Source organism: Hesperophylax consimilis, chromosome 31 (assembly GCF_061612785.1).
Source record: "Hesperophylax consimilis isolate HC1 chromosome 31, BYU_Hcon_1.0, whole genome shotgun sequence".
In the NCBI taxonomy this organism is placed as follows: Eukaryota; Metazoa; Arthropoda; class Insecta; order Trichoptera; family Limnephilidae; genus Hesperophylax; species Hesperophylax consimilis.
In genome coordinates, this window is record NC_142866.1 from 9376778 (window position 1) to 9390393 (window position 13616).

General features: G+C 35.6%; 1 protein-coding gene across 1 annotated transcript in view; it reads right to left on the minus strand.

Annotated features, from left to right (window-relative positions):
* Positions 1–13616, minus strand: part of LOC149409421 (proton-coupled amino acid transporter-like protein acs) — a 30555-nt gene that overhangs the window by 9513 nt on the left and 7426 nt on the right. The window contains exons 4-7 of the mRNA XM_089649794.1: positions 12254–12460; positions 9119–9397; positions 6288–6466; positions 1627–1814 (exon numbers count right to left, since the gene is read on the minus strand). Of these exons, the coding sequence (XP_089505920.1) occupies positions 1627–1814; positions 6288–6466; positions 9119–9397; positions 12254–12460 (853 nt within the window). The remainder of the gene's footprint in view (positions 1–1626; positions 1815–6287; positions 6467–9118; positions 9398–12253; positions 12461–13616) is intronic.

The following is a 13616-nucleotide window of genomic DNA, read 5'->3' on the forward strand; positions in this document are numbered from 1 at the left end:
TTGTGGACTGCTAGCTTCGAGTCTATGTTTTTATTTATTTTTTATTTATTTTTTATTATTTTAATAAAGATCATATATGGGTTACATTAATACATACATATTTTGCAAAATATAATATTTAGGTTCATAATTGGTCATGTATACCTTATCAGAAAAGAGGAGCTCTTGTGCCTGATAAGGGAGCCACAATTCTTACTTAGATTCTTAAATGTAACTATATATAATAATATATATGTATATTTTTTTACTATATATTTTTACTACAAAATTTTTACTATATTAATTTTTTTACTATAAATATATATTTTTTTTACTATAATTTTTTTTGGAAAAAAGGTTTGATTTTATTTATTTGTTCTTGTTGGTTTGTAATACAGCGCAATTCGGAAGGGACATTATTGTAGTTTTTTATGGCTTGGTAAATATAATGGTTTTGCATTTGAGTTGTTTTAAAGATTGGCGTAATAAATTAATTTCCATTTCTCATCAGTTTGTAAAATTCTTGATATTCTGTGTTATTTTTTTCTTTACACATTTTTTATAATGGAAGTTTGCTTAATTATATCATCAATATTTGGTACTGGAAACAATTTAAAAATCAATTTTGTTGGAAAAGTACAGTTTTTTTAAGTATTACCTTTATAATAATTTTTTGCGAGACTTTTACTCAGTTTAGGTTGTTTTTATAAGATCCTTTATGTACAATTATACTTTAGCGCCTACCGCGATTAGTCCACCATTAATCCCACTCAGTTTTTCAAACAAACATACTTCCCAAATCAATCCTAAAAATTTAATGTATTCATGGTTAGGATGTTGTGGTAAGAGGTGGAAATGGAGTTTAAGTTTTGTGCAGGCTGCGAATGTTGACGAAATTCATCAACATTTTTGGCCCGTACCGAGGACGCCTGCTACTCGCCTTCGGTTAGGACTACTCGGTTGATAGTGTCTTGCATATTTTTTAGGGTTTTTATTTTTAAATTGAGAGGTTGAGTTTTTTAAGTATTTTTTGACCAGAGATGGCTTCCGAATGCAACAATGGGGGCACACTGGCATTTATGCAGGCTCAGCAGTTGTGTATTATTAGGTGTGTAATATTATTAGATCTTATTTGAAATGACTACATTAGTCATGACGGCTGATGCGTTTGCCCACCTAGTGTGTGGCGGGCCGTATTTGGAGAGGCTGATTGAGAAAGACCTTTTGACCTTTCCAGCCAGACTGTCTCGACCCATCGCCTTTCACCGGAGCGGGAGGGATGGATGCATAAGGCCGCCACTCCTGGACACATTTGAATCCCCGATTCCTACCCACCCCTCATACCTTTTTCCTTTCAAGATCTTCCTCTCCTTACTCTTCTTCTTCCTTTCTATAAAAAGACTCTACATAGCATTTTAAGGGTGATATAATCTTTTAGGAATTTTTTTCTTAGGGCTTCCTGTATGGAGCTGCTAATGTAAAAAAAAGAATCGACATTTAACGGAGACCTTTCAACTGTCAAAAAATAAAAATGGCGCTGAATGGCCATTTGATGACAACGTTACATTTGAATTTCCGTGAAAAAATTCATCTTATGCATCTTACCGATCGTCAAGAAGTTAAAAGAACAGAAGCTGAAATACTCACATGTGATGATGACTAGGCAGACTCTCAGTCCGTAGTTCCAGTAGTTCCGATGCTTGGCATCGACGTTGCGATGGAGCAACCTGCCCAGCATGTAATCCTTCCAGATGACCGTTATGGGTACATAGCACTGCAGCCCATACGAAATGAACACGGCCAACGCCATGGTTATCTTCACAGATTGAGCCAATCTGAAAAAATATATATATATTCATTTCATGTGGAAATGAATGAATATGAAATGAAGGAATATTCGTGAACTGGAAATAAGCAAATTTTCTAATATTAAAAAATACTGATGTTGAATGACCAACCGATCCTTGCGTCGCAAGCGTGGCAAGACGGGACGACGCTCTCGAACGGAACTACGCTTCATTCGGCCAGCCTCGTGAGTTGTCGGATCTTCGCGCTAATTTGCTTATATTCTCATTAAAATTTGCAATGGGATCTATTATAAATTATGATGAATTTTTAATTTGTAATACATTCCTTTTCAATTTGGGAAGCGGGTTTGGGTACCGCCACATCGGAAAACATTTATTGGGTAACCAACACCTGTCATAGGACACGTCAAATAGCTTTACATTTGGTGATTTAGCAGGGGTTCCCGGGTTAATTGGGTAAGGTGTGTTCAAGATGCGTCTGCCCACAAGCTGTGTGGTGTTCCAGATCGGGCGACGTTGGTTTGTGGAGAATCTTTGGCCTCTTCAACTTATTCACATGTATTCACATTTTACCTTCCCAGAACTTCCCGTCCTTCCTTTCCTTAAAAAAGACCTTACACGCAGCATCCCAAAAGACGACATAGGCCCTATGTAAATTATTTTCTTCTGTGTATAAAATAATTGTTTTATTGTCAAATATGTAAAGGCAAATAAAAATCTATTTCGATGCTTCACATCAGCCAGGTTTGTACGTTACTATTTTTTCAGAATACATATAATATATAAGTGAGAGTAAATTAACTTTTGTTCCTCATATAAATGAAATAACCAACAAGGCCATGAAATGCCTGGGGTTCATTCTGAGGACGATAAAAGAATTTAAAACAATTAATTCATTCAAATTGCTTTATACTGGGTTGGTAAGAAGTAATTTGGAGTACAACTCAACAATCTGGGCTCCATTTTATAAGACTCATCAGCAAAAAATCGAAAGAGTACAACATAAATTTCTAAGGTTTATTAATTACAAACTTGGAATACCAATCGAAGAACTTAATTATCTATACATGTCTAATGGAATTACTAAACCTAAGCGATTTAACTACAAGACGCTCAGTGAGTGACTTAGTTTGCATTTTCAATATATCTAATGGCAACCTGGACGCCCTCGATTTAACGAGCTTAATTAATTTGCGTATACCTACCCGTGATACCCATTTAAATGCTCTATATTTTGTTACCAAATCTGCCAATAATTACTTCGTAAACTCTCCAATTCAAAGGCTTCATACACTTCGAAACAAATATAGTTCAATCGATGTCTATCATTTCCAATCGGTTTCCAAATTTAAAACCCAAATATTAGAACTTTTAAAATAAAACAATAAAACAGGCTCATATCTACAAACTATCATGTTTAGATTTGCTTTTTGCTTGGTTTTATATGTCTAATGGTGAATGTTATATTATTGCTTTACTATTCTTTATTTATAATCTGCACAATATTTTTTTTATATAAACTATGTAAAATGGCTGACTAATCGCCCTCGATTGAGCAGGCCACTACAACCAGTCAAACGCAGTATATTTGTTAACCATACTGCCAAAAATAAATATTTCGTTAGCTTTCTAACTCAAAGGCCTCATACACTATGTGTCGTATTGTATCATGTTACTGCTGCCACTACCTAGCATTTACATATAAACTTTACATTTCTTATTAACTAATTTAAGTCTGTATAACTTAGGAGTAGGAATATTCTTATTTTTGTACTATTTACTTGCTGTTATAATATGTTAAATGGATATGGTTATATGTATTTTTACTATTACTTTTGTGAACTTGCAATCTTCAGAATATTATTTTTTTTAACTATGTATGCAAAAGCCCAATGGGCGTATAAATAAATAAATAATTTTTACATAGAATCACCAGACTTATCTAGTCAGGGCTCCTATCCCTTTATCAAACTGAGGATAAAAAAGCCACCGAGGTACCTACCCTAAAAATTAGAAACCCCTGTGTTATTAAATGAATTTAAGGTAGGCGACAGATTACGCTATACGCATCATGACTTGGGCTATTTCAGCATATCGCTTGCCATACTCTACCAATGGGAATGAATGGCGATCGATATCCTGAAATAGACTAAACTGCGAAAATATAGCGCGTTTGTGGGGTGGTCTGTCACAGGCTTCATAATATGCCTCTATATTTTTGAAAAGTTACAGAGATATTATTTGCTTCATACTATTACACAGAGTCATTAACAACTTAATTGACAGTCCTGCCATCGTTGCCACTATTAAATTCCATGTACCGGCTATGAACACATGACAAAATGTAACATTCTTCTGCAATACATACACAACCAACTATCAGACACACTCACGAAACCAAGAGGATGCATGATCTGGGCAACCAGTTTGGGGGTGCATACAATTGATATATTTATTGACTCTATTTATCGAATTAAGCGTCATCTATACCAGCACTTCGATTTTGGCCTACAAATTATAGTAACGTTGGTAATGTAGTTTTAGTGATTTGTCTTATGTAGTATTGTTCTAGTTTCTATATTATTTTATGTTACTGTTATATGTTTGACTAATATTGTTTAATATTTAGTTTATCGGTTTACTAATAGGTAAAGCTAAAAAAAGTATTATGTTCGATATCTCACTAGGTATATTCGGTTCATAAAATCCATGTAAAAGCCCGGCGGTGCGTAAAAATGTTAAAAAACCGAGAAATGCGTATACGTCCGCAAGTCGTGATTGCCACCAAAAGTTGATAGAATGCGTTGTCATCCAAAATGAGTCTACCTGTCGAGTTTCATCTCGATCGGATGTCGGGAAGTGGGTTAATTTCCATTTCCGAGATTTGCATTCATTCACGAAAACAAAAGTGATATTCAAATAGATGTACAGGATTTTCCAATAAGAGGTGTTATTTTGATATTCAATCGTAAAAGATCAATGGTTTCGTTGCTTGTGTGGCACGTAGCGTCGTCTTGTTGAAAGTAAACGTTCTCCAGATCAATACCACCCAATTCCGGCCATAAATCATTAATCATCTATCGATAGCGCAATCCATTCACCGTAACTGTTGCTCCAGCCTCATTTTCGAAAAAGTATGGTCCAATGACTCCGCCGGACCATAAACCGCACAAAACAGTCACACGTTGAGGATAAAGATGCTTTTCAACAATAACTCTTGGGTTTTCCGAGCCCCAGATACGACAATTTTGCTTGTTGACGAAGCCACCGAGGTGGAAAAGGGCCTCATCACTCAAGATGATTTGCATTCGATTCACTCAAGTGAATTTTAATAATTTCAATGTGTTGTTGAAGCGTGTATCGTTCCATTTTTATTAATGGCGTAGTTTTTACTTGTCAAATGCCAAAAAATGACAGCTTCAAAAGTAACATCTACCGAAATAACGGGCTATTTAAAATAACACCTCTTATTGGAAAACCCTGTACTTCATAAAGTGGGATGTTAATAATTTTGTTGTATTATTTCGTTTTAAAAATAAATATGGTTAGAGTTAGTTAAAGAGCAAACTTCCAATTTTGAGGTTCAGAGCGACTAACTTCAAAATTAGCATTTTGCTATTTCCTACAACTCATTCAGAAATTCGCAGAAAATAATTAAATACCGCGAGCTTGTTGAGCTTGACGCACGTGTCAGTAAGTGAAGATACAAAGTTTAAAAAAAAACAGAAAGATGTCATTTTGATTTTGTGATTAATTATTGGATATTATTTATTTTAATATCAACGGTATAAAATATACCATATACAGTAAATTATAAACAGTGACATCAGAAAATATACAATTAACAGAACTCTAGATGGATATAAAAAGTTAGAGATACAAGTATATGCAAAACTTATAGGTAGACTAGGTTAGATTAGTATTGATTGAAATATATGATAGTATAGATACAATATATTACAATAGCTTAAATGAATGCAATTATTTTCAGGTTTTGGTTGAAAGTAGGTAAGTGCCAATCAAGCTGTTGTTTCACCGTATTGAATATTATTATTGACCCAAGTTTCCTTAGTTGCCCCAGGCAGTTCATTTTATATACATATTTATTTGACTTATATTATGCGATGTTGCGTTTCCTCGTTCTTTAGCCTGCGTTTCGGACATCCTAAGAGTGGCCAACGTCATCATCATCAGATGTGCAGATTATGGTGAAGTGTGTGTTTATATATGTAAAAGAGATACTGCGTTGCAAGCTCTAAGTCTTTTTGTTGTGGCTTTCTGCATTTAGTTTTGATGTAGCCGTCTAATACCGGATACGAGAACTATTAAGCTTGGCCCCGCAAATTTACCATATGTCGGGATGGTCGAGTACTTCCGACATAACCTCCCCACAAAATACACATCTGCCCTGATGATGGATACTGTAACACTGTCCGAAATGTTAGCTAAAGAAGGAGGAAGCGAAACAAAAATGTATCATTTAAATACATTAAAACTTACATTTCGTCTTCGGGGAGGTTCAATGTAATGGAACCCCGACAATCATGACCGTATTTCATATAGCCGAGGACACCGATCACCGAGTACAGTACGATTATTATCCCCAGACCAACGTTAAGGATACCAAATGTCCCACGAAAGTCAGCTGGGTTCTTCATGTTGCTTTCCAACGCAATTAGCTGAAAATAATAATGTTATTTATAAACCGTAAATTCATGTGAACACCACGAAACATCCCAACGCGAATAATGCTATAAATTCAAGCAACATTCCAATTCTGAATTAATAATAATAATAATAATAATAATTGGATAATTTGTATAGCGCCGTTTTTGTGAAAAATCACCTCAAGGGCGCTGTACAATTTATTTCCTAGGATCTACATTTGTTATTTAGACCAACTGTGCCAGCACGAGGTTCGTCATCCGTTCAGGCATGTGTCTGCCGCCAATATAGCGCTGACATGTATCTGCTGCCAATAAAGAGCGCTGACACAACATCCTCACATAGACAACAAACCTTGGCAGCACCGCTGTGACGCTCGACGAAGACAGAAGATGGAGACTCTGCTGCAAGAGTCCTAGGTAGCGAAGGAACTGTACCAGCTGCTGCAGGGAGAGAGACTACCCCGTCCACCAACTGTGCCAGCACGAGGCTCGTCATCCGTTCAGGCATGTGTCCGCCGCTAATATAGCGCTGACATGTGTCTGCTGCCAATAAAGAGCGCCGACACAATATCCTCACATAGATAACAGACCTTGGCAGCACCGCTGTGCAAAATCACCTCATCCTAGTTTACCTTAGTCTCTCCAGTCACCTCCCAGCCTTTCATGCCACCTAGTGCATCCTCTCGACCCTTTCAGACTCCTTCCGGGCTCCAATACATTCTTTCTATTGTCGTGATCCGACGATTTCACACCTCTGTCTCAGACCCTTAGGGCTCGCTTATCGCAGGCTATCATAAGCAAAATCTTGAACCAAAGTCAAAGTGAAGTTTATGAGTGTCATCTGTAACAAAATACATAAACAAAAACAGAAAATAAAAACAAAGACAAAAACTTTAAACAAAATATGGCTTATCTGTCCTCCATGCAGACATCCTCGGTTGAAAAGGTCCCGTAATTCCCAACACCACTTGACACTTGAGTCAGGTATAAAATCTTCGACTGCATTGAGAAATCTTCGTTCTAGCTTCACTTTTAAAAATTAATCGGTTTAAAATGCTATAATAATTGCAAATTCCGGCTAAACGGTAGAAGTTACGCACATTTCGTGAAATAAGAAGGTAAGCACTATATAAAACACGGATGCTGAACAATTTTCAGCGATCTCTTAGCAAGGGAAACCTTCTGAAAGGATCAAACAAACCGGAGCGGTTAAAACACGTCCGCAACGAAGAACTGTGGTGCTATAGTGGTTTTGGAATGTACGATGCAAATATTATTATATATCAGTAGGTATTATTACGTTCGACTCAAAATTCGCTGCGATAAAATCTTTAAAATAGTCGGGAATCTAGTAAAAAATAAAGTAAAAATTGATCACTTGTATACTATAAATGCATTTTCATCTGGTGTTGGGTTGTTATATTGGTTACTATTTAGATCACTACTTTAGATACTATCTTGGTTTCTACTCTGATTTCTACCTTGATTACTACTTTGGTTAGGTACTACCTGCTCTGATTTCTATAATTATTACTACCTTGGTTACTACCTTATTTACTACCTTGGTTTCCACCATTATTTATATCTTGATTACTACCTAATCTGATTTCTACCTTGATTACTATCTTTGTTACTACTTACCCTCATTTCTGCCTTGATTACTACCTTTATTTCTAGTTAAACTGATTAGCATTACCTACCCTGATTTCTAATTTGATTACTACTTTAGTTACTACATTGGTTTGCAGGTACCAAATCGCATTTCTTCCGATATCGTTAGTACCTCGTAGCATCATCCTTATTTTAAAGATGGAAATTATTGTTTGTTTAGGATTTCTCAAGTGTTTAAGGTCTTCAAAATTATTCCATAGCCGAGTAATTGATAACGACGATTCGTGAAAATGACAACACCCCGATGCCGAAACGTTTTAGTGGTAATATTGAAAAACGACATTATTGGTGTTACAGTCGACAAGGCTATTTATTTTATTTTGTTTATAGATTCTTTCAGCTAACTGTTCGGCAGACTCAAAAGTCACGAGCCGCTATACCTTCAATAATCGAAATACCGGTAGAACAAACACAGTTTGACCACCTGTCATCGACTTTTGCCACTAACCCGTTTAAATGTAGATTATATTTTCAAATTATAAAATGAAGGCCTCAGCACGGGCAAGCCACCCAGTGAGGCCTACATTACTGGAAAAAATAAATTGTAAAAAATAATGTACCAAATAAAATAATAATTTGACGGCCTCCGTGGTAATGATCTCGACTACGAAACCGGCGGTCACTGCATTAAATCAATATTTATTTGAGTTGTTTCACAATCAATGAATTTTTAAATATATTACAGTATATTTGCAGCACGTTCTAGAGTTCTCAGTGGTGAAAGACCGCAATGTGCTTAAAATGCCTTTAGCCGGGTTTGGTGAACAGATCTGAAGAGCCAGTTATTTATATACCCAACCTTCCTATTTCCTATATATTTTCCCTCTCCAATACCTTTGCCCTCACAACGTAGTCCAACCGAGGATGCCATGGTCTCACTGGCTTCAGACCGTTGTGAGCAGTTGGGATTCTTATTCACATTAAAATAAAATAAAAAATGTAGGCAAAGTAAAGTATGGTATCTACTTAACCAAAGAAATATCAAATACTCACCACCCCGACGGCTTCAAGAGCAAACAGTACTATCCCAAAGAAGAGCGCAAAGTCAGTCAACCCGCCGGTCATGTTGCGCTCCGAGGCGGGCGGCAAGTCGGTGAGCACGTAATATAAGATGATACCCAGTCCGATAAAGGTGATCAGGTTGGCGAGCGTGGAGAACGGCGCCAACAGTTTCAGGTTGCGCACACAATTCAGCAGGATCAGCGGGATTACTAGGATCAGCATGTGAAGCCTTACGTCCAGCGTGCCTTCGCTGTAATAGTGGTCCCATACCTGTGGGTAGTGTTCAGCTTTCAGTTGACATTGCTGTTACTAAATTATTATAAGCATTAATTACTCGCCTGAAATATCCAAGAACAACAAGAAAATATCTCCCGAATAAAAATAAATGCCGCCGGCGAGGATCGAACCTTCTGATGTCCGGTCAGGTGCACTGGACCAATGAGCTACGTCGGCATATTCCCAACAAGCCAAATAATTCAATATGTACAAGTACTTCAATCGACAATTACTGTTTTTATATTTTTTCCACCTGTAAACAATCAAATTTATCATGAGTAATTAATGCTTATAATAATTTGTTACCCTTTGTGTTATGCATAAAAACCTTGTCTTATAAAAAATATGTTTATCATTAAAAAATAATTGCTGTTACTGTTGAAAGTTTGTAGAGGTTCGCCCTCAAGAAGGCCAGTGATTCAATATCTAAGAAATTAAAAGTCTTTTCATCCATGCCATCTCCCTTTGCATAAAGAATGTCTTAAAATTCAAACTCTACGGGTACGTCCGCACAGACAGGCGGCTTGCTTAGCGCCTAGAGCCTAGTGGCTTGCATTGCTACTTGCTGGGATACACGGTGGCCGCACTGAAGGTGGTTTGCGTGGTGGCTCGCTAGGTGTCTTGGTCATTTGCTTGTCGCCACGTTGACGAGATGTCACTTTCAAAAAAAAATAGCTCTAAAACTGCTACTTACAGAAAATTCATCTTTAAAATATACCATTTCACGGCCTTATCCATCATGTTGGGTTCATGACATAAATAAGTCACGGTCAAGTCATGGGGAGTTTAATGTTCTGTATAAACAATTGCGTAATTTTGACGAAAAATTTTACCAGTCCAGTCCAGAGAATCATTTGATCTACTTCTTAGTATACATAATCCAACGCCATAACCATAATTAACGTCTCATGTAAAAAAAAAATTACATATTTTTTTTTTTTTAAGACAACTACATATTTATGGAGTTCATTAGCTGGACTCCACAGAGGTTCTCTTTTAAAAACAGATGCAATTAATATTTCGTCCATTTTTCTCTTCAAAAATGCCTCGCGCCTAGTGACAAAAAATAACACGTTCGTTCACTTCGATACACGCAAAGGACGCAAAGCGACTAGATGGCGACTAGCTAGGCGCCAAGTGCGTAGTACGGCCAGTCGCGAGTATTCTAGAACGTTTGTTTTACTAAGCTACTCGCTAGGTGACTCGCTAGACTCTAGGCGCTAAGCAAGCCGCCTGTCTGTGCGGACGTGGCCTAACAGAACCTTCTAAACATGGTAACTAGTAGTTCTTTGAACGGTAGACCTCGCGTCCAGAAAATAATGTTTCAGATTTTCTCTTATTTAATGAACCAAAACCAAAATTCTATATAAAATCGTAACATTTGTAAGTAAATAATTAAATACCTGCCTACTTATAAAATAAAACATATATTTTATCTCCTTTTTTCAAACAAGGACAATACTTCTTTTAAAATTTTCTGCATTTATTAGGTAGGTACCATAATATCGAAAAAATGTGAATAATAAATTTCAAACAGATACGACGATCTTGCGTATGGAAAAATAATCTTTTCTGAACCATTAAAACGGCCGCCCTCTTGAAACGGAACGTGCAAACAAATTTACACAGTTAAAACAGGACTTCCCTACAATATACGGAAAATATATTCAGTTACTCTTGCGAAAATATAATTATTTTGTAGATAGGAGGATGATTCAGAATTGAGAGGATTTCTTGCATTTAAATTTTTAAAAATTGATTAAACCTTTCGAACCTGAACTAAAACTTGCAGTGAAAAAAATATCTGACCAAAATCTACTCTGTTAAAAAATCTTTTTATGTTTCCTCTATGAATGTATCTAAAGTTGTTGCAAAAATCAGTAGCTTTTCTTTTGTTCTAGGCACCCTTAAAAATATCTTAAACATCGAGTCAGTAATCACCGCATACTATGGATGCATATACTCAATGATAAAATACGGAATAGTTTTTTGGGGAAACTCAGTAAACGCCAAAGATGTTTTAATCATCCAAAAGAGGTGCCTACGAAAAATTACATACTCAGATCACCGGGATTCATGTAGACCAATTTTTAAAAATTAAACTTCAGACAATGACGGACATATATATAATGGAGTTATGCCTGTTAGTACGATCATCTCCAGAAAAGTTCCCACAAAAAAACTCAACACATAAACACGCTACAAGGTTCACAGAAAACCTATTAATCCCAAAAGCAAACAAAAATATATTTCAAAAAGGACCACACTACATGGCCATTAAAGTATATAAAAACCTTCCACGTAGCATCAAACAAATAACCGACACACTTAAATTTAAATCAACACTAAAATTGCACTATCCTCCCAGTCCTGCTGGATTAAAACTTAAATAAACAAAATAATAATAATAAAAACATTTATTTTAAACAAATGTCACTACCCCTTAAATGATTACCTTATATGAATTAAATACCTGTTTTTTTTAAAATTTTATTTACTGTTATTTATTTGTTAACATGTAATTGTTGGGTTATGTAATATAATGTGTAACTGTTGGGTTAGCTGGAAGAAATATGATGTAACCTATAAGCTATACCCTTTGTACTCTTTTTGTGCAATAAATATTTTTTTGAAGTTTGATTTTTTTTTGAATACGTATATTTTTTGGTTATTATTACTCTGTTAAAAATATTCCAAAAAATAAATACTTTTTAAATGTATTTTTAGGTCAATTCGAAATATATTTGGGTCTCAGGGGGTGTGTTTCACTACAATCTTTATGAGTTTTACAATAAAAATTAAAATAAATCTAAAAAAATATCACTGCAGTGAATACGAGTTGCAAGTTACCTGTTTCATGTTAGTAGCCACGAACACTACGTAACAGGCGCATATGCCGATCTGGTAGAAGATAAGGAAGCCTTCCACGATATAGGTCGAGGCGGGGGCTAGCCACGTCAGCCAGGGTGGCCCGTTATTCAGCGCGTACATCATGGTCTGTGGGTAGGTCACCAGCGGGACGCGCAATCGCTTGCAAATCGCGTACTGACTTCGCAACTGCAACAGTTAAAGTGGGCAGCCAGTCCACACCAAACACATTCAGAGAAATCAGCACTTTTGTAATAATGGGATTATTCGAATCTACATAACCAAACAAACTGTAGTGCTCATATTATTAAATCCTTAAAGCGATGCCATACGTAGTAATTCAAAATCATGTTTTTTGGTTTGAAAATTTGGTCGCCTAGAAATGTTTTAGATGCTTTAATTAAATACTGCGAGTAGAATACATCTTGGCTTTTGAAATAATCAAGTATTTTTTAGAAAAGTATTTTTATAAGCCCAGAAAAAAATAATGTAAAGGCCTATGAAAACTGCTTTAAAGTTCAAAATCTCCTACTTACGAACCCATTTTCAGTTATGATTTTATTGTATAATGTGGCAAATTAAGTTATTTATAAAATGAAAAAAAAAAATATTTATGCCTGAACATCCACAAAATGAAGTAAAAGGCACTTTTTGGTCATGTTTTTTTCTCGCATAAATCAAAACAGGCGGATGGTGTTAAGCGGGAATTTAAACCTTATCGCCATCTACGTAAGGGTTGTTATTGATAGCGGCTCAATTTAATATATTACACGACGTAGTGCATCGCCTTAAGGAGATTCCACGCAAAATTCAAAAATGAATATGTAATAATTGTTTTATTCCAAACTATATGTTCAAACGTTGTTCTAAACTATGCACGTTGTAATGTGCTGTTTAATTATCTTCATTCGGTCTTACAATAACGTGAAGATTTTCGTATGAAATAACATCGCTTTTTCCGTTAAGATGAAACTATTATTATTCACAATATGAAATTAATAATGGATTAAAACTGAAAAAAAATAACACAAATAATAGTAAATTGAATAATACTAATATAATGAGTGAATTAGTCATCAAAATAGATTTTTATTCACTAAATCTCATTTTCCAAAAACCATAATATAAACTCATAATGAAAGAGAAAAGGGCCTTTTTGGCCCGGAGCTCTGTATGCCACTATATCAAAAAGTCAAAAAAGTGTTTTTATTAAAAACACGTGACAAACCGACAAAGTCATTCGCGGGGTAACTGACGTTCATTGCGCGCATATGAATGTTGAAAATTGGAATGTAAAATAAAATACATGATGTGTGACAAAAACACAGTTTAACGGTCGTGAAGT